Source organism: Mauremys reevesii, linkage group 2, assembly GCF_016161935.1.
Source record: "Mauremys reevesii isolate NIE-2019 linkage group 2, ASM1616193v1, whole genome shotgun sequence".
Classification (NCBI taxonomy): Eukaryota; Metazoa; Chordata; order Testudines; family Geoemydidae; genus Mauremys; species Mauremys reevesii.
In genome coordinates this window covers 46891963-46917808 of record NC_052624.1, presented here as the reverse complement: position 1 = coordinate 46917808, position 25846 = coordinate 46891963, and the positions used below count along the sequence as shown (strand labels likewise).

Here is a 25846-nt window from a genome sequence, read left to right as displayed (position 1 = left end):
GCAACTTGTAAGTGTAGCCAAGCCCTTTGTTTTTAATGGACTTCAATGAGTTATATAAGAGTAAGTTCACACCACAGGTTTCTAAGAGGAATTTTACATGTGATTAGAGTTGAAGTGAATTGGGAATTTGGTAACATTGGCATTTCCATTTACTCCATGCCATGAATATTATCTGACAAACACAAAAGAAAGAGAATTCCTTGTCACTGGAGGAGTTCAAAGTTCTGTGCTGTTGCTTTCTCGCATTTGACATTGCAATGACAGTTGCAGCCAGTTTAAGAGAGAACTTAAATAAAAAATAAATATATGGAAATATACCTATCTCATAGAACTGGAAGGGACCCTGAAAGGTCATGGAGTTTAGCCTCCTGCCTTCACTAGCAGGACCAAATACTGATTTTGCCCCAGATCCCTAAGTGGCCCCTTGAAGGGCTGAGCTCATAACCCTGGGTTTAGTAAGCTAATGCTCAAACCACTGAGCTACCCCTCCCCTTAGCTGAGTAGGATTTCGCATAGGGTGAAATTCACCCTGGTGTAGAGGGCTGACAAAGTCTTCCACGCCACTTAGAAACATGCTTCAGACAGAGGGGAGTTGGGTGTGGGCTACAGGCAAGGCCACGGGATCCACAATTATATAGATCCAGGGGGGTCCTGACAAACCATGTAAGTTGTGTGCAAGTTCTGTAGCTGCATTTCCAGCCCCCAGGCACAGCAGCTGCAGGGACAGAGGTTGAAGGTTAAAGATTTCTTCCTCAACCGTAGAGGTCTTCGCCCATTTAAATCTCAGCTCCTTGGGCTTTATTCAGTTGAACTGAATTTCACCCAAAATAGAACATTCTTGCGGGTAGAGGTACACCATGATTTGAGTAGAAATGGAGGGTTGTGATTGAATACCAATAGGCCCAATATTCAAATATACATACTTTAATAGGATGTCTGTATCTCACATTTGGATTGTCAAATTGGCACCTGAACACACAAGATTTAAGTGTGTTCTCGTACCATGTTCATAACTTTAATATGAGTGCTTAAATGTCCCCCCCCTCTTTTTTAGGGGGGGCATATTGCCTATGTGCTGCTATAAGCATCCACATGGGGGATCTGGAAAGTCTGTTTAGGCACCTGTATTTTTAAAGTAAATCTGCAGTGACAATAAGGAATTTCTCTATAATTTGTGAGACTTTAACATTTGATTTTGCTGGGTAAGTGCATGGACTGTGGTAGGCTGAAATCTTGCTGCCTGTAATAATGAAACATAATTTAGGGGGTTGGTTTGTTGTTTCTTTAAATTATTTTTACCATTAAAAATGAAAAGAGCTCAAGATATTTAACTCTAAAATCTCGTTCATGTATTTACACACTAGTTTCTTTAGGCCTTGATCCTGTACCATTAAAATTGGTGGGAGTTTTGCCATTGACTTCAATAAGATCAAGTTAAGACCTTTAAGAATGTTTAGTGGATACACTAGGAGTTTCTTAAAATTATATTAATTATATTTCAGGTTTCAGAGTAGCAGCCATGTTAGTCTGTATCCGCAAAAAGAACAGGAGTACTTGTGGCACCTTAAAGACTAACAAATTTATTTTTATTTTATTATAATTTTATTAATTATATTGTAATTACAGTAACATTGAGTACACTGCAGTCCTTTCTTCAAAGTTGTCATATTGTACATTCTAGCAGATTAATAATAAAAATATAGAACCTATTGAAAATGCTTATTATACCAACAAAAATACCTATTCAGGGATTTGTCTTCTGAGCCAAAGTATTCATTTAGAGCATTTTCTAAACTGAATAGCTTGTATTACATTGTTCACCTGATTACAGTATAGCTTTTTACATGCTAAACCTTACATTTCAGATTAAGAAACAGCTACATTTTTGTCATTTTATGAGTGAGAATAAGTATATACAATATTCTAATTAACTAACTGGTCATCATCAAAGGTAACAAACAAATTATGCAGCTTCTGGGTATTAAAAAGTTGGCATAATTGGAATTGCGTGAACATAAAATTTAGTTTAGTGAAATCAGAATTAGTTTTGTTTTCCTGCCTTAATTACTTTGCTGTGGTCCTACTGGAAAACAAATAAGATCTTGCAAAATATTCATGGATGCTTTACAGATGCTTTTTAAATTCTTAATTTCTTTCTTCTGAGATAAATTACAGGGGAGCTCCAGGTTTGGAAGCCTTTCTGTTTGAACGATGATTTTTCTAAGTGCCCTAAAGCCCAATGCTTACATATCACATGGACGCTGCATATGCAGACAGAGTACTCAAGAGGGTGGCTGGCTAGCCACTAGTCACAGGCTGTGGGTGGCTCAAGGGGACATGTGCTGGCTAATAAACTTTTGCTACAGCCTGTAAGGTACTGTAAGTTTAAACCCAACCCATGGTAGAAAATGAAATATAGGTATGTTACTACAAACTACCTCCATCAAAGATTTGTATTTATTTTGAGGAAATGAAATCTGACTACAGCAGAAAATTCAGAAGGCACTCAATCTCTCTTTGAAAAGAAAGTAAATTACACATATAAATGTTTGTTGGGAGAGGAAAGGAGGTTAGCTGGGTGGGGGCGGTGCGGGATTTGGTTCTGCAGCAAAAGGAGGGGGATAATGTGTATGGGTAGTAGGGGAGGGAAGAGGGATTGGGAGGTTCAGATCGTGGGAGAGGGTGGGGATTAGGGAGAGTGGGAAGCAGGGGTGGCTCTAGATATTTTGCTGCCCCAAGCATGGCGTGCCTGCGGATGCTCCACTGAAGCTGCGGGACCAGCGGACCCTCCACAGGCACGCCTGCGGGAGGTCCACCGGAGCCGCCTGCCGCCCTCTGGCGACCGGCAGAGCACCCCCCGCGGCATGCCGCCCCAAGCATGCGCTTGGCTTGCTGGGGCCTGGAGCCGCCCCTGGTGGGAAGGGTGACATGGAGGTTGGTATGAAGGTGACATGGGATTTGGGGCAGTGGGCACCTGTCAGCCCCACATTCTCACCTCCTGTGAGTGTGCTGGGATTTAGGGGGGCCCTGCTGAGTTCAACAAATTCAAACATCTTAAAATAGGAAATGAAGAGTTCAGATCGATGTCCATGCAATTGTAATTCTGTCCTCTTTGAGTAATGCCCTACCATGATGCCTGCACTCATACACTTAGCCTGCTCCGCTGAAAGAACAACACATCTGCTAAATTTTACAACCCCTTCAATACCTTTTACAATCCCTTTGCCCTTATGCATATGATGCCACCTAACATTACACTTCCACTTACCCTTCCTTAAACCTTTAGATCACACCCATTTCCCACCTGACTGCTGACAATCCCCAAGGTAAGAAGATCCCTGTGCCCTGGTCTGCCAGCATCATAGCCATGTCTTTGCAAATCGTTTTTCGTTGACCACTTGCATGAAGGATTGCAAACAGGTAAGCTCCCGAGGTGCTTCTAGAACTCTGACAATATGTTGTCATAACCAGCAGCAGTGCTGCTCTTAACAACACTCAAAAATTTGTCTAAGTCAGCGGCTGTGAGGGCTCTAAGTATTGCCATATGGCTTTTCTCCAATAGAACTGACACCATTCATCATGGATTTGTTGTCTGACATGATACTCATTTGGTGCCTTTGACACGTTCAGCAGATGGCTGACAGCTTGGTTTGGCATGACAGGTGGTTTGCTTTGGATTGGTGGTTGTTGAGCTGCACCAAGATGACAAATCAAATTCCAGCATTTCCGGCTTCAGTGCGTGATGTCTAAATTCCAAGTCATCCCTTCCCATCGTGCCTGTCCAGCAGCAGCAAGTAGCTCGGATTAAGTGGTCAGCAATATCTGGGTCACCAGAGCATTCATACTGACTGAGCAGTTTGGCACATTCAGCATCCAGGCATGGCGTGTAGATTGGACGGTGGCTGCATGGTATGGATGGGCAGGTGGCTTTGAAGATGACTTCTCAAAATCAACTAAACGCGTCATTGAGTCATTCTACAGCATCTGTGTACTTTTTCCAGTCTGCCTTCCTAAATTCCCATCTTGGCATGTTAAAGGTTCTAATGATTGGAATCGCATGTAGTTAACGGAAGGTCTCTGTTGGCTACGTGGGAAGTCTTCCAAAACCAGGCATGATGTAGGTTAGGAGTGACCATCCAGGAATAACACCCAGCACAAATCAGGAGAGTATTTATGAGACCATCTGGATGAGCGGAAGGTTGCCTCTCTGCTTTGCAAAATGGATGAGGGCAAGATCGTTGTTAGATGCCCACTCCACCAGCTGGTCTCTGTTAATGTCTGATGGAGACTATCCCCAGTCAGGATAGTGGCTGTTGAAGTCACCTATGTAGACAAGTGGGCGAGTTGGTCTTGGTAGAACTTGCTGGTCCCAGTTAACAAATGGTGGCTTGTAAACATTTTGATCTGTAAACCTCCCACCCGAATCACATCACAGACAATAGTAGATATAAGCGGAGCAGAATCTGAGATGTTTGCCTAGATATAAGTGAAGCAGCCAGTGTTTTGCAAATCATTATTTAATTGCCTCTTCGGAAATGTTAGAGCTGTGTGTTCTACTCATTATTATTACACATTCTTGTTTTCCTAAGTCACTGCTGAATTCAGCTTCTGGTTTTAAATGGGTTAGTTTTTAAATCATTTCAGTTCTCCTTCTCTTCAGACAGTTATTAATGTTCAGGCTACTGCAGTTGCTCTGAATTCTAATCACTCACTCAACTGATGTTATTAACCAGTCAGAGCTGACATTGGAAATAGTACCTTAATTTACAGGGGGAAAATGTGACTGGCATTATTCATAAATTACGCAGCATTTGCTATGTAGAATACAAAGAATCAACTGAGTTAGTTTGTTTTGAGGATTTACAACCAAATCCAAGTCAATTGAAATCAATGGAAATATTCCCATTAATTTCAATGAGCTTTGGATCAAGCTTTTTAATAGTGAATTTAGGTGGAAAACTTGCAAGTGTATCCACAGCAATGTATTCTTTATTCTAATCTAATTTTGGTAGCCCTGAAAATAAACCTACAAAAGAAAAGGAGAGACATGGCATAGGTTACACACTGATGAATCAGATGAGAGATGCCTTAGGAATGTAACCTAAAAAGATAATTATATGAAAGAACGAATGCCTCAAACAATCAAGATCAGACTGTTTAATAAGTTAAATACTTGTTAATTATTTTTCACATAGTAAGTAGGTCAGAAATTAAATCTGAGAATATTTTTCAAATCTAAATCACATCAAAGGATGTACCTATATTGAAGAAGAAAGCACCCAGTTGTAGTTTTAAAATGACTGGTACTATGGGGCAATAAGTTACTTTTTTAAAAATTTAAAATATTTTCTTCTCCTTCTATGATGCCCTCCACTGAATTCATTCAGATTGTTTCCCCTTCCCTTCGGTTAGTCACAGATGGCAGCCATCAGGACACTGCCTCAACAATTTAAAGATTTATGACAGTAACAATTCTTCCACCACACCTAGTATCCTTGAAGATGGCAGTACTTGGAGACAAAACCAGTAAAAAGAGGGATACCGACCTCCTTAAAGGAACCATCCTCAATGGGAGTTTTGTCTGTGTAAGAAATGCAGGATGAAATTTTTGGGCAGTGAGCATTTTTTGACTGATTTCATTCTGCTGACCCAAGCAATTTGTGTATTCATAATTGCCAAGTAACATAAGTTATGCCTGTGGGAATTCTGTGCCACTGCGCATGTGCAGAATTCATGCTCCTGTAGATTTTTTTTCTCAGAAGAAAATACATTACACCTTTCATGCGCCAGAGTGGCCAGCTGCAGAGAGTGGGGAGGAGAGGCTGCACTTCTCACAGCGCCCTGCCCGCAGAATCAGGTGAGGAAGAATGGGATATTGGGGAGGACACGGACAGAGTGGGACACATGGGACTTCGGTGGAGTCACATAGACTGGGGTTCAGAAGTGCTAGTGTGGAGGGGGGAGACAGACTGGGGGTGGGAGCACAGGAGCTAGTGGGGTGACAGTATTGAGCCAGGGTCTGAATGGGATTGGAGGTACAGGGCCACATGCAATGAGGGAGGGGGTTGCAGGGACACATGGGGATGAAGGGGTGACTGAGGGGGTGCAGGAACATGGCAGGTGCAGGGACACATGAGGATGAGGGGAGAAGGGGTAGCTGAGTGGGGAGGAGGGGTGCAGGGACACATGGGGACAGGAGCAGATGTGCCTGACCTAATGGGAGAGAGTAGAGGTCAGCCAGGGTCTGTATGGTGGAGGGTCCCCAACAATCCCTCCCCCATCCCTGCAAAAAAGAACCTGTCCCATACGTCTCCAACCCACAGCCAACAACCTTCCAAGTTCACTCCCAGGTTCCTTCCCAGCAATGACTTCCTTCTCCCTCAGATCCTCCATTAAACCTACTTTCCCAAGCCTTTGCGCAGCTTCTGAGGGGCACGAGAAACATGTTTCTGTATTGTAATTTAAATTATTTTTAGTCAAAGTTCTGTATTAACATGTCTAGTAAAGAATCTGTCAAAAAAAATTTCCTGAATCTTTTTTGTTGTCTGTATTGCTACACATACTTGTCAACAGGCATTTTGAAATAAATTACTGAAATAATTGAAACTGGCCTGACCATATTGTGTTACTTTGACAAATAAAATATGCAGAATTTTAAAATTGTGTGTAGAATTTTTAATTTTTTGGTGCAGAATTCCGCCAAGAGTAATTAGTACGGGTACAAGATATTAACAGGATGCTGAGGAAAGATGGTCACATTATCCCTTTTGGAAATATTGTCAGTTAACTTGGAAGATTGTCTGATGCTAGTCCTGCTTTTATGTGGCTGATGTAATGGATTCTATTTATAAATATCCACAATCTGCTGTTACCTAATTGCACTGATGAATCACCTATTGGATCACTGGCCAGGCTTTTTTTAAAGAAAAAAAGGTCACTTAATATTTTAACAGCAAACAGCAGACACTGAAAAATTAGGTACAAACACATAATATCATACAGTACCAGCTTTACAGCTCTCTAATGATGTCAACATATGGTGGCAGTGTACTGTGATTCATTAGGTTGTTATCACAGCTTGTAATTCTGGAAAGCTGTGGGTTTTAATCAAGAAGATTGTGAAAAACTGTTTTTTAAAATACTGAAGTAACCAAAAAATCTCAATCTTTGTATACAATGATAAATTATTACGATGATCATATTCGGATTTCTGATTTTCTAATAGTTTGTTACAAGTTCAATTGAATAGGCCCTTTTTTGGGCTATTCCCTTTTCTTTACTGGTAAGGATTGTGACAGAAGTGGAGCTGCTTTGTAATAATTTGTGAATTCTGCATGTTGACCTGGTTATTGAGGTATTTAGTTTAATAGGAGGCTGCAAAGAAAAGCAAGCAAGAAGGAAGCAAAGGCTCAAGATAAGCTACTGCCTAGTAAATATTTAAGGGTTATTAAAAGACAATGCCTGAACTATTAGCTGTGAAGATTCTACTTCCTGGCCGCAGCCAATTTACAGAGCAGGTTTTGACAAACAGGACCAAAGCTTGAGATCTAGAAAAAGAACAAATGACTAGTATAAAAAGGTGCTCCCTCTCAAGAAGGGGGTAGCTGTTCAGATGTCCAGGGAAGCAAAGTAAGACAAACATCCACTAGGTGTCTGAAGAAGTCAGGCCTGCCTAAGCTACCATCGGAGGCGATAAGCCTATAGATAGGAAAACCATGCATGTAACATGGCGAAAGTCCCAGACTACATATATATGGAGAACTCAGTGTAGGATGCTGAGCCAGATTCCAGGACTTTCACTGTTCTGTAGCAGCGTCCGCACAGGATATTATTGTGTGTCAAGCTCCCATGCTGTAAATTCACATCCCAGTTTGCCAGGCAGTAATTTGCTATGTAGACAAGCCCTACATGCTTTGTTCCTACCGTTAAAATGAACAATACTTTAGTTATAAGAAGGCTATCTGGTCACTATATTCACCACCCAAGAAAGAGATCTTGGAATCATCATGGATAGTTCTCTGAAAACATCCACTCAAATGTGCAGCGGCAGTCAAAAATGCAAACAGAATGTTAGGAGCCATTAGGAAACGGATAGCTAATAAAGCAGAAAATACCATAATGCCGCTATACGAGTCCAGGGTACACCCACACCTTGAATACTGTTTGCCGTTCTCATCACCCCATCTCAAAAAAGATGTATTAGAATTGGAAAAGGTGCAGAGAGGTGTATTAAGCAATATAACTACAATAAAATTAGAAAAAATACAAAGCGAAATACACATTCATTGTGTGATAAAACATCTTATTCACTACTTTATGCTATAAGAAAAAGTAGAGTATCTACTGGTCACACTTTATATAATCATTCCATTTATAAAAGGCTTATAGAATTAATAAATGGTTACAAGATGTTATGAGCATGTTATGGACGTGATAGCACAAATCTACCTTTTCTACCTAAAACAAGGAAGATAGAGAAACAAGTCGTGGAAAATATGACATAAAGAAATATCACAAAGAGCCAGGAAATCCTCATCACAGAGCAGACAAATCATGCACAATATAAAAGAAAAATGTAAGGGGGGTTATATTTCATAGCAAAAGACTGGGTTAACTTCTGGTTGCATTGAAGAGAAAATAAGTTTTGCCGCTGACGTCAGTGGGGGCCGGAATTCACTCTCTGTTTTTGAGTTTGAGGCACTTCCACAGAGATTGTCACTCTGCCACCCACCCTGGAAGAAAATGTTATTACTTATGGTTCAAATTTGCAAGGGGCAGGAATAAAGTTCTCTCAGAATATGGCCCTTAGCTATGGATTTCACAACTGCCAGAGATGAAGCTAAATCTGAAGCTTGCCACTTAAAGAACTGCATCCTGGATCACTTCTTTAAAAAAAAACCCTTTGTTCAACAACCAAGTTAGGGAATGGCCCCACCTGTGAACTCTGCATAGTAAAGTACCTAAAAGTCTTTCTCACAAATAAGCACCTTTGATCTGGATGGAAGTGGGGAAAGCAGTATGAGAAAACTGTTCCCTTTCCTGAAGGAACTGATAATTTTTCCTGGACTGATGTAGATGAAACCTAGACACTAAAATAATGGGCAGCATAGATATACATAGAGTAAATAATAAGAGCTGTAGCATTTCAGATAAGGTTTTATGGAAAATTGCCTGCTGCTGAAGGTAGATTGTACTGGACAGGGTGAAATTTTTTTTTTCCTCCTGCTTTGCTTTCTCCTTCATTCTTTACTTTGCCCCCTCCTAAATTGTCACCTTCACTGCCTCCCTCTAATCCTGCTGGTGTTGTGTACATGCTGTACACCTGCAGAAAGGAATTCAACTCAGATAGGCACAAGGCTCCCTATTCTGATTATGTGCCTCCAAAATGAGGTAAAGAATGGCTTGACTATTAGAGAGAGATGGCAAGCAATTACAAGCATACACTTTAGCTAGGGTGGGCTTTTGATTCATAAATTTAAATCTACACTCTAGTGCTTGGGAAGGGAAATTTTAAATCAATATTACTTGTACATATAAATCATGTAATAATTCGACATGCAAAGAAAGTAAATACATGTCTTTTCCATATTCATCTTAAAGATGTGCTAAAATCAGGCAGCACTGTAGCTGACAGATCTGTTCAACTGATAGGCAGAGAAAAAGGAAATGCTGGAAGTTACCAGGGTTTTCGTGTCACAAAAGGAGAATGATTTGTTTTAAAAACCCACTGCCTATCATACTGACTAATATTGTCTAATTATGCACCCAGATTTGTCTGTAATCATATTGTCTCCTCTTATACTTGAATTGCAAGCTCCTTGGGACAGGGACTATTTTTCTATTATGCAGTTGTATAGTATGTAGCACAGCAGGACTCTGGTTCAGGACTGGGACTTCTAAACACAACTGCAATACAAATAATAAATAAAAATAATGTAGGATGCCAGTCTCCTATAGAATTAGAGAACCCAGAGTACAGCGGCAGCTCCAGACACCAGCGCTCCAAGCGCGCGCCTGGGGGGGCGGCAGTCAGGCTGCCTTCGGCAGCTTGCCTGTGGGAGGTCTGCCGGTTCCATGGATTTGGTGGCAATTTGGCGGCGGGTACGCCGAAGCTGCGGGACCGGCAGACCTCCCGCAGGCGTGCTGCCGAATCCGAGTGAAGACCTCCCGTAGGCAAGCCACCGAAGGCAGCCTGCCTGCCATGCTTGAGGCGGCAAAAAAGCTAGAGCTGCCCCTGCCAGTCTAGCCTCCTTTTTTCTAGTAAATGCCTCACTTAGATTAGGAGAATCTATAAATAAGCCTCATAAAAGTATTTTCTTTAAACTCAAGTACCAGGAAATCACTCAACTTCAAATGAGATTAAACCACCCCCTAAGTAGGAGGAGGGATAGCTCAGGGGTTTGAACATTGGCCTCCTTAAACCCTGTTATGTGAGTTCAACCCTTGAGGGGCCACTTAGGGATCTGGGACAAAATCAGTACTTGGGCCTGCTACTGAGGCAGGGGGCTGGACTCGGTGACCTTTCAGGGGCCCTCCCAGCTCTATGAGATAGGTATGGCTTTTTGTATTGTTAACTACACTTCCCAGGATGCGCCGCGTGGGCCGGAAGGGCCCCGCACGTGGAGGGACTGCGTTACCCAGAGGGCTGTGGGGCAGCGATGTCGTGGCGTTTGGGCTGGCTGGTGACTGAGGCGGGCCCGGAAGCCGCAGCTCGGCCGCTGACGCGCAGAGCCGCTTCCTCAGCGGGCGGGGAGCCGGTCCCCTGCCCGTCCCGCCGCGGGGATGAGGCGCGCTGGGCTGGGTAAGCGGGAGCCCGGGGGAGGGGCCCGGGCTTTGCAGGGCTGAGCGGGGCGGACTCGGGAACCGGGAGTTGGGGGGTGACCGGAGGAGGGTCCGGGCCGTGCACGGAGGTGGAAACGATGCGCGAATCGTTTCTGTGGCCGCCTTACCCGTGGGCTGAGCTAGTCTCTGGCTAAACTCCAGCCGGGGTTGCGCCCCCTGTGAAGTAAGCGGCACCGAGGGGAGGCTGCAGAAGCGAGACACCATCCCAGCGCTGAGCTGCTTCTTAGGGGAAGCCCTTGGGGTCCTTTTCTTTCCACCTCGCTGATCATAGTTCATCAGACTCGCAGCACTCCAGCTGCTGCTTTCCCTTATCCCCCTGGATTGAAGGTTGTCGTTGTTTCAGAGCTTCCCTCAGTACCCTTGAGCAAGCAATTGTTATTTACAGAAAGTGGGAGGCCTGAGTCATTTCAGGGCCCATGTGTAACTGTGGTAGAGAGCATCCTCCAACCTGCTGCTGCTGACAGGAAGTGAAAGAAGCTACATTTAAAATGCTGTTAGTACTAAGCTCATGGACTCTGTGTTAGAGCCTTGACTTGAAAAACGTATTTGTAAATTTATATGTAGTTATTTGTTGCCCTTCATTTCCTGCCTGAAGACAGGCTACTTCTGCAGCTGGCATCAAACGTTCAGATGTGTCTAGAGTGTGGCTTGGAAATAACCCTTTAAATGTTGGGTAACAAGAATGTTGGCCATTGGAAGGATTATGTAAAAGGGAGTATGGGAAGTTGTGAACACATTGCTGTCTGGGGCAGGCACTGTAACTTGTACAGCACATTGCAGTTAAGTCCTTTCACTACTGTGTAAGGTTGGGATTTTCCCCATAATGGTGGGAAAAAGTTAACAAGTTAAAAAGTTGACAAAACTGTAATTATGTAAATAAAATACAAGAATAAAATAATGGATTATCTAAGCTACTAAGTAGTTAGGATCTATTAGTTTTGACCAAACCATTCAGAATATAGTAAAACAGACTCTGTTGCATAGACTATGTTTACACTATAGATCCTAGGGTGGGATAGCCCACTAGGGTAGACTAAGCAGTGCCAACAAACATGAATTTTGCAGGTATAAAAACACCACTTCCCTTCATGACCTTACCTTTGCCAAGAGAAGCCACCTTCTGTTGGCATAGCTGCGTATACCCTGGGGGGTGTCAGCAGAGCTGTGTCACCAAGTGTGTAGTTTTTATCCCTACACTCCTGACTGAAATCACTATGCTAGTATAAATTTAAAGTGTAGATAAGGCCTTAGACTGTAAGTTCTTTGGGCCAGTAGATCATCTTTGTGTTTCTGTCATGAGTAGCACAACAGATCCCTGATTCCTGACTGGGGGCCTTAGGCTATGTCTACACTACACATTGTGTAGGGTATGTGTAGCTACATGGTGCAGTGAAAAGCAGGCTGTGTCCATACTGCAGTGTGTAGCTACATGTCAGTGAAAGACTTTGGTGGAGGGCAGCATGGAAAGACTTCAGCAGGTCCCCAAGCCTTTCATTGCAGTGAGAAAAGGCTTTGGCAGAGGGAGGCTGAGCTGTTCCCCACTGCCAGAGTCTTTACCTGTGGTGGAGAGTGGACAGAGCCTTTTGCTGCTGCTGGAGCCTTCCTCTGCCGCCAGAATCCTTATCTGCAGCAGGGCAAGGTTCTGGCAGCACCTTTCCCTCAGGTGGCAAAGGGGTCCAGCAGCACGGAGCTGTCAGAGCCTTTTCCTGCTGCCTCCCCTTTGCTGGAGTCCTTACCTGAAGTGAGGAAAGGTTCTAGAAGTGGGGAGTTGCTGGAACCTTTCCCTGCTGCCTCCCTCTGCCAGAGCCTTTACCCACTGCTGGTGTTTTTTCTTGTGGCAGGGAAAGTCTCCAGCTGGGAAGCAGTGGGACACTGCATGACTAAAAAGAGCTATGTAGAGAGGAAGGCATGGCTTGGGCAAGTAGAGAGCCATGTAGGATATGTATCTGAGTTCATGCCCTGACCATTCAGGCATGTCTGTACTTTACTCACCTAAGCTGTGCCTCACTTTCTACACTGCTATTTAAACCTGTGCTGGGGGTTGCGGGGCCACCTTAGTACATACTCTACACCAGGGGTCAGCAGCCTTTCAGAAGTGCTGTGCCGAGTCTTCATTTATTTACTCTAATTTAAGGTTTCACGTGCCAATAACACATTTTAATGTTTTTAGAAAGTCTCTTTCTATAAGTCTATAATATATAACTAAACTATTGTTGTATGTAAAGTAAATAAGGTTTCCAAAATGTTTAAGAAGCTTCATTTAAAATTAAAATGCAGAGCCCCCCGGACCAGTGGCCAGAACCCAGGCAGTGTGAGTGCCGCTGAAAATCAGCTCGCGTGCCGCAGGTTGCCTACCCTTGCTCTACACGCTGTCAAAAGAAGCCTATAGTGAAAATACTGCCTTAGATACTACTGAAATACCAACAACATTTTTTTTAAATGTACAGAATTCAACTGCTCTAGGACTATTATTTTATTTCCAGTCTTCCGTTATGATTAAGACTATGATTTAGTATAAATACCCAAGATTAAAAGTCATATACAGGTCACAGGCAAGAAACAAAAAATCCTGACTTGTGACCTGTCCATGACTTGTATCATAAATACCCCCTGTTGAATCTTGGAGGTGGGGGAGGGGGGTGTGCTGCAGAGGGGAGCCTGCAGCACCAACAATCAGGGCAGGGAAGTGCTGGGGGGCCGCCAAGCTGTAGCTGTTCAGGTGGTCCCCGGCGGCCAGCTGCAGCAGCCACCGCTCAGGTGGTCCCTGGGGCCAACTGCCTGGGGCTGCCAGAGCAGCGGCTGGTGCGGCTGGCTCTGGGGTTGGGACCTCTCCAGCAGCAGCTGGCTGCAGGGCCGCTCCTGAAGCAGTTTGTGTGGCTGTCCCCAGGGCCACCTGTGCAGCTGGCCCTGGGGTCAGCTATGCTGGCCACTGCAGAAGTCACAGAGGTCTCAGGAAGTCAAGGAATCTGTGACTCCGTGACCTCCATGACACACACAGAGCCTTAATTATGATGCAACTGCATGATACAACATACTCTGCAAACAAGATTTGGGGTAGAAATCTTGATCTTTACTTTTAAATGCTAGAAGAGAAAAAATTCTATCAGCCATGTTTCTTATGCTTCTTTGTGCTTGGGATCAGTCTTGTTAATTAAGTAATAGATTCCATAGCTGCTTCTGAATTCTTTCAGGTTTTTTTTTGTGGGGGTCTAGTTCTTTAATTAAATCAAGTTAGATTTCCACTGAAGGAACGGTCAGCTTGTAGCATCAGATTGCTCCAAACACACCTTCTAGTTGCTTTTTTTAAATAAAATGTTTAGTGCCTCTCCCTATGGTCCTCTGATCAGGGTGGATTTGATTTAAATCACTAGTCAGGAAGATTCAATTTAATCATGGATTTCTACATAAAAGTGCATTCTTGTTGGTTGTTATAACCTTAATACAGGGGTAGGCAACCTATGGCACGGGTGCCGAAGGCAGCACGCAAGCTGATTTTCAGTGGCACTCACACTGCCTGGGTCCTGGCCTCTGGTCCAGGGGCTCTGCATTTTATTTAATTTTAAATGAAGCTTCTTAAACATTTTAAAAACCTTATTTACTTTACATACAACAATAGTTTAGTTATATATTATAGACTTATAGAAAGAGACCTTCTAAGAACGTTAAAATGTATTACTGGCACGGGAAACCTTAAATTAGAGTGAATGAATGAAGACTCGGCACACCACTTCTGAAAGGTTGCCGACCCCTGCCTTAATACATATTCTTCACAACTCAGAGATAGATGTAGGTTACATTTTTAGAAGGTACACACTATTTTGAAAACTTTTCAGATTAGTTTTACAGCTATATCAGAAAATGAATGGTTCTTTGGTTATTTAATTTACCAAAGGTAATTGAAACATATTTATGAAGTCATTGGGAGGTGAACTATCTCTAGTTCAACAGGTTAATCATTAATATTTGGAGGATTTTCTTTCCATGCTGTATTAAGAGGAGAACATCACCAGACAGACATTTAAATTGTTTTATTTAACTAAAACAACATTAAGTATTCTGGATTTTTTTCTTCAACAGCAAACATATAATATTTTAACAAAACAAGCATATGTCCCTCACTTCTCACGTTTATCTCCAGACTTCTTCTCCTTGTCCAGATCTGTTCCGCCACCAACAATCTTCTATTCATTGAATTTTTTGAAACTTTGCACTTTTAGAGAGAGGTAAGGGATTGTCTCTGTGTACACAAATTTGCAGAGGAACAATAGAGTTGAGGTCTGGTACTTCTCACATCTATATATTATTTATTTATTTACAAGCATTTTTGCTGTTAACAAGCATGTTACCTCTGGAGACACAAATCCACAGTTTGAGAACTGCAAAACTAAACATCTCTGATGGTATCTTCTAAACTGAGCACGGAGTCCCATTGGGTAGATAGAAAGATTAACCTAAATAATCTGTACAGAAGCCTGTGGAACCCCATAAAATAGGGTCCCTAATCCATGAATTATTGGAACTCATTTACAAAACTTTTCTTAACCATTACATGAATATATTGTCTCATACTATAGAATTAGAATTTATAATCCCTATTCCATGATGAGATATCTTTGAGCTACAATGTATCTTAATTAAAATTATCTTTAGATAGGTTTTTTTCCTCAAAAAAAGTTTGTGTTCATTATACATTTTAACATTTATGGTAGTTGGGTGCAAATATAGATACTGTTCCTGAATTCCACAGAGTCTTTGGGAAGTTTGGACATCCTCATCTTTCGGTCAACCAACCATGGTGTTGATGGTGATGGTAAAAGAACTTTTGAGCTTCCACAATACATTCTAGGATTGGTAGGAATTAATACTTCATCAACAAGATTTATATCATGTGATCATTTATATCATCAGAAGTTTAGGATGATTAATTCAGACAGTATTCTTTGATTTTCTGTTCAGACATGGGATCAGTATTAAATGGGAACATACTTTCCCTGAATGGATGTTTGTACCCATTCCTGGGTCATATTAGACCATTGATGTCAAAGTTATTAAAATATAGGGGTTGTTACCAGCTCACTCTATAATATTCATTCTTTTAATTTTTCCCCTATTTTCATTTGCAAGACCTGCAAATTTAAATATGTCTGGATGGGTATACTAAGGTTGAAGTGCTTCAGACACTTCTCCTAATTGCTCATTTTGTGGTACACTGAAGGTAATGTTCAACATAAAAAGGAGGTTGCAAATTGATAAAATGCAGTGCCTTGCTTTTCAGCATTTCCTATAGTATTTGCCATCTTTTTGGTACCAGACTAACAGACTGTTCCTGAATGAAACTGATGTTGAAAAGCTATTAGAAGGCCAGACAAAGTGACTTAAATTGATCATGTGGCTACATCGCTATTATGATGGCATTAAAAAATGTCCTGCTTGCTTAGAGTTATTAAACTTTGTGCTCTATCATTTTGGTAGATGGTTTCAGTCAATAGAATATTTGATCTTAAAGAATCCAAAAAAACAAAATAAAACAATTTTTTGTGCACTCTGAGATGAGTGTGAATCCTCTGTCTTCCTAGTTCACAACTCTTGATAGACTCTTACATTTTATTTTAGGAGAAATCTGTTTTATTTAGTCTAGTCAGTTTCTACTTTCCTACCCAGTCCCCCTCAGATTGAGGCACATTGAGAGAGGTTGTCTAGGTAAATTCTTCTATTCTTATAAATACTTATAATTTCTAGAATTTCTGTCATTGCTTCCAGCCACCTGTCCGTTCTTTAGCTGCCTATTACACAGTGGTGCTTACTGCGTACTGCTTATTTCCATAATGACCGCACACAATGTTGTGTGACAGTACACACATGGCATTGATTTCTCTTAAACTTCAGAAATCTGCCTTTGTACTTCTTCCATACCTGTCTGACAACCCCATTCCCACTTGGAGTTGTGGTTTATGTAAATATGGGGTTTGCTTATTAAAAAGGCTGGGAGTGCTTGTTCCATTTGTAAAAGACTGCCTTTTGATGTATAACTACTGGACTTTGGCTCCAAGCTACAGATTATCAAAGTTCATTGTAAACACATCCCTACTATAATATTCACTTAGTAATGAATACCATAAGGTTACTTCAGTTATAACCTCATATTTTGCACATGCTTGTAACTCTGCGAAAAGGTTCCTTTTGAGCCAACTTTCCATTCTTGGTCTTAATCCAAATCTGACTGGAAAAAAATTAAAAGAAAAAAGATCAATTTTCCCATTTTTGAATAACATGATAGTAAAATGGAAGCTTTCCAGTTCATTCGTCCTAACTGAAAACTTGTCATCAAGCCAACTTGTGGAAAAAAAAAAAAAAAGAATTATTCTGCATCTGTCAAAACAAAACCACCCAACAAACAAAAAAACCACCTTGGCATTATGGAATATCATAAATCCATAATATCAGTTATCTAGTTATCTCGTTTTCCTGTGTATGCCTTTACTGTATATGGTACAGTGTGAAATAAGTCAAGAGATAATATCAATGCATTATTCTAGTCTTGTGGATATGACTGCTCTGTCTCCTCTCTCAAAACCTTTTCAGAGATGAACAGAGAGAATTAATTTGTCAGGGAGATTCAAACAGTTTTAGTGTGATTTGAAATTTTTAGCTACCGGTACTCATGATAAATGATGATAGGAACTAGATTGCTAGCTGAAAGTAAATACAGTCTCTACTCTAAAGGTTATCAGGTTTTTTGTTTTGTTGTTGTTCCTGTTTTACTTCATCATTCTCTTTCCCAATCCTGGAAACTCAGGCTTTTACCCAGCCACCTCCCTTGATATGTCTGCTACTTCTGGCCTGCTTCACCCTGCTATTCCTCTTAGCCTGCAAAGCTAGACTGCTTTTGCTTTGAGTACTGGGTGGTGTGGGTGGGTGGAGGGGAGAGAATGCAGGGATCATGGTGCATCCCTCTCCCAGTATGCTGTTTAGCTGCTGGTTGGACAGTCCCTTTATTAGAGGTGGGAGAGGGTGAGCATACTAAGCTGATGATCTTGGCACAGACTCTCTACTGGTCAGTCATCTGCCAGTTGACAGTCTGGGTAGCAGCTCTGAAGCTCCTTCATCCAACTAGTAGATGACTTGCCAAGTGCAGCATCCCACCGCAAGGCAGAGGCCTCTTGCTGGTAGACACATGAGTAAACCTCTGATTATGCAGCCTGTATGTTAATCCTTTTCCCTTTTTATTAACTAAAGGGACATTAAAACCTATATTTAATATAACAGGTTACAATGTAAACATTCCAAAGTCAAAACTATGAAGACTCTTACTGAGTAACCTTAACTCCTGCATTCCACGTATGGCATAATTAGGAATGTGTACCTTAATATACAATGGACTCAGTGCTACTTTCAGGTATGCTTTTACCATTCAGGCTGTCTTCCTTGGAGAATACAAAAATTTACTGTATCTGAGGGCAAAATTGGGTCATGATATATGATTTAGTTAAATCAAGGTTACCAAAGAATCTTTTAATTTCCCGATTTCTGAATTGAAAGCTAAACTCAATGTTCTAAATGGCTGAGAGAATTTGTATTGTTAACAATGTCTCTTACTCATTCTTGAGGATGCTGCAGGGATGCACAAGGAAATGCATTTGTAACCATAAATGGATTGGGACCCCCATGATACTGTATTTTGCTTGGATGATATTTCCTGTCTGTAAACCTGATTTACTGGTCTTTTTTTTTTTTAAGGTGAAGGAGCAGCTACTGGTAACTATGGCTATACCAATAGTGGGTATAGTGTACACGAAGAAGAAAATGAAAGGTTAACTGAAAGTCTGCGTACAAAAGTCTCTGCCATAAAATCAGTAAGTATATAATTATAGTGGCATCATCACTTGGAGTGAATTAAGTGCACAAAATCTTATGAACCAGTGAAGTGGGAATAGAGTAAAAGTTTAGAACGTAAATTGAATACAAGAAAAAAATATTGCCAGTCAAAAAGCACAGTGCATTCATTCGTGTAGCTGATTTCCTCTTTAATTAGATTTTAGCTCCAGCTGTCCTTTTTGGCTAATCATGAGGCTCCTCCTCGCCTGTTGAGGATAGCAGAGTCTATACCTACTGCTTATTCTCAACTCTAGGAGTCAGCATTTCCTCGAGTATGAATCACACTGGCCAGGAAAACTAGAAGCCTGGGTTTAGCTCAGTAATTGACCTGGCAACCAATTTTTGTTTGTTTGTTCCTGTTAACTTAAGGAATTAGACTACTTGTGTTTAGCAGAGACAGTAGTTGAAGGACAATCAAGTCCTTCAAGTTGAGGTTTGGACAACTTTTACTACATCTATTTATGAATTTATAATATGGAATAGGAAGTAACATCCTGATTTCCTCAAAAGAAGAAACATCTTGCCTAGGGAATCTTAACTCGTTCTAGAGACTGAGGATTGTATTTTTAAACCCTTTTCTAACCAAAACCCGGGAGTCCACTCTACTCAACAAGAAATTTCATTTTTCCAATAGTTAGTCCATTCCAAGCCCTCACTATAGGTGCCGTTTCTAGAGATGTGGTGCAAGGCAATGAATTTTACAGAATCAAAGCCCTTACAATCTTATTGCTCAGACTGTTGTTCATAATTAAGCAATTCAGTTCCAGTTAGACAAGCATAGAGACAGATTAGCTTAAATAAATGCGGTTGTCTTAAATCATACTTTGAACTAGGGGTTGCATCACAAGGGGTAGTTGGGGTTTTGAAGTAAAATCACCAAAACACGGTGACTGCTAAGATCTAGTGGAGTGAGCTAAAGGGCAGGAAGGAGAAGCTCTGATTTCTGCTCTCACAGCTTGTCACTGCTAACCACCTTCCCTACTGTTAGCACCATGCTGTACTCCTGATAAGTGCCACTTAGAATCATCTGCACAGCACCCTCATACAAAAACAGCAAAAGACCATGGGAATGGGATCATGACGCACAAAAGTAGGTCATTTGGGTGGCCCTGGGTAGGAAAGTTTGAAATCAACATGTCTGTGTTAATAATATTGCAATAAGCTACTCCAGGGTGTGCATTAGTTAGGTGATTGCCATATACTTCAGGTGCACTGAGAGCCAGGAACACAGACAGTACATTCAGCCATCCAAGCGGTGTACCAACTGCACCCTTGAGTAGCTTATTGCTATGTAAATTTGACCCATATCTTTTAATTTTCTGGTAATTCATGCTATGTCTCCTTCTACTGTGAAGAATGGTTCTTAGTAAAATGAGAAAAATAGGGAAAAGGCTCTAAACACCTTTGCTCTATTCTGACTATTTGATTCCAGAGTCAGTCTTTATAGAGAACCTAAAAAAAAATCCAGAGGGAAAAATGTGTACCATAAAATAATGCCAGTCCTAGGCTTATATGTTCTTGTCATAAACTAATACAACATAAATGTAGATGCGGTGGTGGCACTACATCACCAGAAGAGGATCCGTGTACATCAGGGAGATGCATTCAGGTTAAAGCCACTTTGCCAGAGGGGAATGGTGTAAAGTAACAAGTGTCCCAGAGCTGAGGAGCTTATTTATTGCACTTGTGCTCAATTTCCTGCCTAGGTGTTTTTCTCTGGCCTCTTTCCAAATATAGCATCCATGTTACTACATCTAGAAAAAAACTGGCGATGACAGATACTGCCAGAATGACTCCTCCCAGTATATAATAGTCAAATCTGGTTTATATGTCTCAAACAATATAAGTAATAGTAATGCTCACTTCTTTTATAGCTTTCCATTGAAATTGGAACAGAAGTTAAAAATCAAAATAAAATGTTATCCGACATGGTAAGTATGTAGCAACTAATCTTATGAATTTTTACAGTGATATAGACACATGCTTGTTTATAGTTGGCCTTTTTTTATATTAAGTGATAGGACTAACAATTTATCCCTTATTTTATATCATACCACAAAAATGTTAATTCCTTTATTATAGGGACAAAAGGGAGGAACAGTTCTATCCTCCAAATTGACCATTAGCTACTATTTCTATAGCAGCAGTGCTTCCTCATATAAACACTTTGGCCTTGTCTACGCTACCGGGCTAATTTGACCTAAGTTACGCTACTCCAGCTATGTGAATAATGTAGCTGGAGTCGATGTAGCTTAGGTCGACTTACTGCGGTATCTGCATCGCGCTGCATCTCTTACTTTAATCTTCTTGTTCCGGTGGAGTACCAGAGTCAACCGGAGAGTGCTCTGTGGTTGATTTAGCGGGTCTTCACTAGACCTCCTGCAGCAGTGTTGATCCCTAGTAAGTGTAGACATGGCCTTTGTATGAATATAACTTTTAAAGGAGCAGTCAAAATTGGTAGGTCTCAGATGAGTCTAATTATTTCTGCTCTATTAAAGCAAACATGCAATAGGAATTAAAGTATAGCTTTGACAAACCTGTACAGGAGGCATGTCAGTGCTAAATTGATTTTAAAAAATCAGAGAAAATTGGTTACTTGCGCAAGATGTACCTGAAAATAGGTAATCAGATACAATGGACATAAAGGAGGGCTTCTCTTTGTTATAGGCTAGCAAGATGTAACTGCCTGTTCATATGCTGGTTTGAAATGTTTTTTAATACTCTAAATATAGGAAGAAAAGACAAATGCAAAAAGTGATTGTGAATAGTCCATTGCAGTATGGTATTATTTTCTTAGAATGAATCTCTATATGTTCTCCTCTTTTGTAGGACTCTGACTTTGATTCTACAGGTGGATTTCTAGATGCGACTATAGGCAGACTGAAAACACTCTCCAGAGGCAGCCAGACAAAACTATTGTGCTACATGATGCTCTTTGCACTCTTTGTCTTTTTTGTAATTTACTGGATTATTAAACTGAGATGATGCAAATAACATCCAGTTTTTTTGTGCCACTTAAACAGAATTACAAAATGGTCTTAATTTCTGAGGACAGACCTTAAATTTACATGCTCTGTTGATAAATATGGTTAAATGGTTATTGTAAATTATATTAGATATCAGTGCATTTGTTATGTATATTTTGTCTTGATATTTACCATTCCAAAAGCTTTCTTATCATATCCCCTGTTTTCTGGGGTTAACAAATGTTATTCACTACCCTGTGCATATTTACATCTTGGCTCAAGTTACTTCTTGGGGAAGTATCTTTGGAAATGCAAAACAAACAAATTTAAAAACATGCGCTCGCCAGGACAAAATTTGAACCTTTAACTTTGAATTTCCTTTAATGGGTTTCACTTTTTTAATAAAGTAAAAAAAAATTATAAGCAAAGTAGGGCCTGATCCTGAGCAAGGAACTCAGCATCAGGCTTGTAGCAATTTGCAGATTATAGAAGTATGAAAAAGGCTTGTGCTTTTTCAAAACAGATTTATTGTAACAGATTAAACTACCTGAAACTACAAGTACAGTACTGTCATACTTGTAGTGCTTTGGGTCGGGGTTGGCAAGTTTCTACAAGTATCATGGTTTAGAATTTAAAAATGAAAAAAATAAAAAATAAAAGACCCACACACCTTGAAGGTTAAGGAGGAATTAACTGACCTAAACTGGAAGAACATTGGTTAATTTTAATTTGAGACCAAGTAATGCTGGTCTACCCTGGGAATTTACAGCAAGATAGCTACATTTCTCAGAGGTGTGGAAAAATCCACATCCCTGAGACACATAGCTATGCAAGCCTAACCCCTGCAAAAGACAGCATTAGGTGGATGGAAGAATTCTTCTGTTGACCTAGCTTCCACTTCTGGATTACCTATGCTGACGGGAGAACCCCACAGGTGTGCATAGGTAATGTCCACACTGAAGTGCTATAGTGGCACAGCTCAAGGAACATAGCACATGTAGTCAAGCCCTAAGATGTATTCAGTATAATCAAATGCCTTTTGATAGTTTGGGGAACCAGCATGGACAAGATGCAAATATTTGCATAGCATCTTTCCATTACATTTTATATTTAAGTACTTAAAACTTACTGATTCTATTGAATCGCTGGGGTTTTTACCCTTCGTACATTTCTGTCAGTTAATGACCTCTTACAGCTACTTAGCATTATTTTGAAATGTGAAGCCAGATTTATAAGCTCTTATACTAGAGAGTATTATGATGCAAGATAGCACTAATTACCTCTTTTGTTAGAGGTACTTTTATTTATTGTTTAAGATTAAGCCTTAGTTTTGGTTATTCAGAAAGATAAATTGTTGACTAGCAACTATTACACTGTTAAATGCAGCATACAAAATAGAAACCATTTTCTAGAGATTGAAGTGTTATCTAAAACACTTGCCTAAATTTTCTAGACTCACTATTAATGCAGTATGTTGCCATGACTTGTAGTACTCTACCCCATTACAAAGTGTAAAAAATAAAGCATGTCTGTGGTATATTTCTTAGCCATATGGATTTGTTCCTGGAAATAGATTGCAGGTTTGTTCCATCTTATGTAATTTTTCCTAGCATAAAATACGAAGAGGTTTTTCAAAAGTGCTGATTTTAAAATAATGTTAGAATCAGTATTCAATATTTTAAACAGCAGCATTTAATGATGCAACAACCCTTGTTTAGAAAACAAATAATTTAAACAACTGGTTAACTGAGGTGCATGCTGAATATTTAAGTATCATACTAATATTAGTCTGGCGGGTAGTTACTTTTATAATCCATATTTGGCAACTTGATTGTATTTTTCTTATCTACCATGTTTGAAGCAACTTAATTCTAGATAGTCTGCAAAAGAATTCATCGACTGTAGTTTGAGTAGACTTGAAATTTTTTTGTTGTCAAACATCTAAAAAAATTTACACAAACAAAATGTGCTTGAAATACTGACTCTTATGTAACCCATCCTCCTTCTTTAAAGGATTGCTGTTTATATCACTGTAGGTAATGTTTTCACCCCTCTTAGCCAGAAGGCCAAGAATATTGCAATGGCCCTCTGTCCAAGGAACCCTTGATTTTTAAGATAAATCTGCCTTCAGGAATTAAAGTACACTCACTATTCCATTTGTAGATATTGTAGTCTTTGGGAGTGAGCGTTACCACCCCCCCCCCAAGCTGAGATATTGCAAGCATTAATCTGAATACATTGCCTCTGACCTCCAGAGTTTTTCACCTCATCTGTCTTGCCAGGCTTAGCACTTCCCCCTTTGCTGGTGGCAGAGCCTGCAGTAAATCAGCCCCACTCTGGACAGTGTTTCTTTCCCTTTTTATTTATCAGTATTTTCAAGGAAGGCTTTGGGGCAGGCCCAAAGAGTGCTCCAAATAAAAGAGAGAAATTCACAAACACAAAATACAGGAGGATACCTTTTCCTATCCCGTCTCTGGGGAGGGTGTTGTCCCGTTACTGGCCCCGGGGTACCAATCCTTCCCCTAAACAGGCATTCAGTTTAGTTGTTTCTCCTGCCAGGAGGAGAGCAGCCACTCAAACTGGAGAAGCCTATTTTCCGGCTACCACTAGCCCTGCAACAACTTGTCTCTCTGCCCCCTCTCTCACCAGAAGAGGGGTTTATAATTGTCTCAGGCAGCCCTTAGTTGAACTAAGGTGTCCCTAGTTGCACTGAGGTAACCCCTCAGTTTATAGGGAAAAGGGCCTTTATCATTCTAGGGCTAACATAGCCCTTCCCCTATTCTCTTGCAGCTGTCCAGCCTGACTTTGTCACAATATATATATAGATATACATACTGTCTTCATGTTACTGCAGTTGCTCTTTGGTTATCAAACAGTATGTGAACAGTTTCACTACATAGACGACTTTATTTTTTTTGTCCTAGTGCATACAACTACCTATATGGCAGGGACTCATTGTGTATGCAATACATAGCATAATTGAACTATGCTTGAATGAATGTTGGAATATTTGTTTTCTGCCCTTGCCCAGAAGTGTTGCACTAACACCGTGTACACCGTGTAACTTGCTTTACAGTTTGTTCTTGGCCTTTCTCAGCCTTTGTGGGAATCCTCAGATAATAAAATCTGCCTCTACTTGATTGTCTTAGATTGTTTAAAACTGACAGGAGGTTTTAAACCTCAACAGGTGAGTAAAAGGTATGTCTATGAAAGATTCACTCTCCCTAACCCTTGATTTCTGGTCAAACCATAGCTGAAGTTTTAGTCTTTTCTTGCTATTACAACCTCATTAGTTTTCCAGGAAAAATAGTTCTGATACTTTGAATGCAGAAGCAATCTTTGGAGAAAAATGAGGGTATCTTTAAGCATGAAGGAACAGTAAAATGTGAAGGAGGGTGTGACACTGCACCCCATATTCTTCATAGTGATATGATATGATTATAGCATAATTATGATGTATTTTATGCAAGATGGGTCATGTACGATGTCATTAAAAAGTTATGATTTGCTGAAGATGATTATGAGGGTGGGGGAGGGATAGCTCAGTGGTTTGAGCATTGGCCTGCTAAACCCAGGTTTGTGAGTTCAATCCTTGACGGGGCCATTTAGGGAACTGGGGTAATAATCTGTCTGGAGATTGGTCCTGCTTTGAGCAGGGGGTTGGACTAGATGACCTCCTGAGGTCCCTTCCAACTCTCATAGTCTATGATTATCCCATTTGTATGCATGTATCATTTTTGTATCTGAAGTTATAAATACTATATACTGTACTTCAAATGGAGTCACACTTGGGTAACACCCACTAGACAAGACATTTTCAGTCTAGATAGCTGGTTGAGAAGGGCTTATTCAGGGCAGTGAGCCATGAAGGAAAATAATAGGCCTTAGGAGAAGCTTATCTCCCACCTGGTGACTTTCCAGGGAACACTCCAGACAGCCTGTAAGTAATGGCTGCTATGACTCTATAAGGACATGTGACCAGGCCACATGGCTCTGGACTCCATCTTGGGATGTCAGTATTTTTCCACAAACTAGTCTGGGGACTAACTTTTGAAACAAAGGGTTCCCACCATATGCTAAAGCTATTTAAGGCAGGGAGTGACATCATCTGTTGTTCTTCACTCCCCACCTAAGCAGACTCCTGGAAACACCTGAGAAACAAT

The 25846-nt window shown here is 40.7% G+C and overlaps 1 protein-coding gene across 1 annotated transcript; it reads left to right on the top strand.

Moving 5' to 3' along the window:
- The first annotated feature begins 10636 nt into the window (after nucleotides 1–10636).
- On the top strand, nucleotides 10637–24821 carry BET1 (Bet1 golgi vesicular membrane trafficking protein). Its single transcript, XM_039522470.1, has 4 exons — nucleotides 10637–10801; nucleotides 18580–18695; nucleotides 20592–20648; nucleotides 21547–24821. The coding sequence occupies exons 1-4, from the start codon at nucleotides 10783–10785 to the stop codon at nucleotides 21700–21702; spliced, it is 348 nt and encodes a 115-aa protein (XP_039378404.1). The 5' UTR covers nucleotides 10637–10782; the 3' UTR covers nucleotides 21703–24821.
- Nucleotides 24822–25846: the final 1025 nt, after the last annotated feature.

What these genes read in the sequence shown, in the direction of transcription:
- BET1 (XM_039522470.1), top strand. An exon ending in AAGTCTCTGCCATAAAATCA is followed by an intron (nt 18,696 to 20,591) that starts GTAAGTATATAA and finishes CTTCTTTTATAG; the next exon opens with CTTTCCATTGAAATTGGAAC. An exon ending in ATAAAATGTTATCCGACATG is followed by an intron (nt 20,649 to 21,546) that starts GTAAGTATGTAG and finishes CCTCTTTTGTAG; the next exon opens with GACTCTGACTTTGATTCTAC.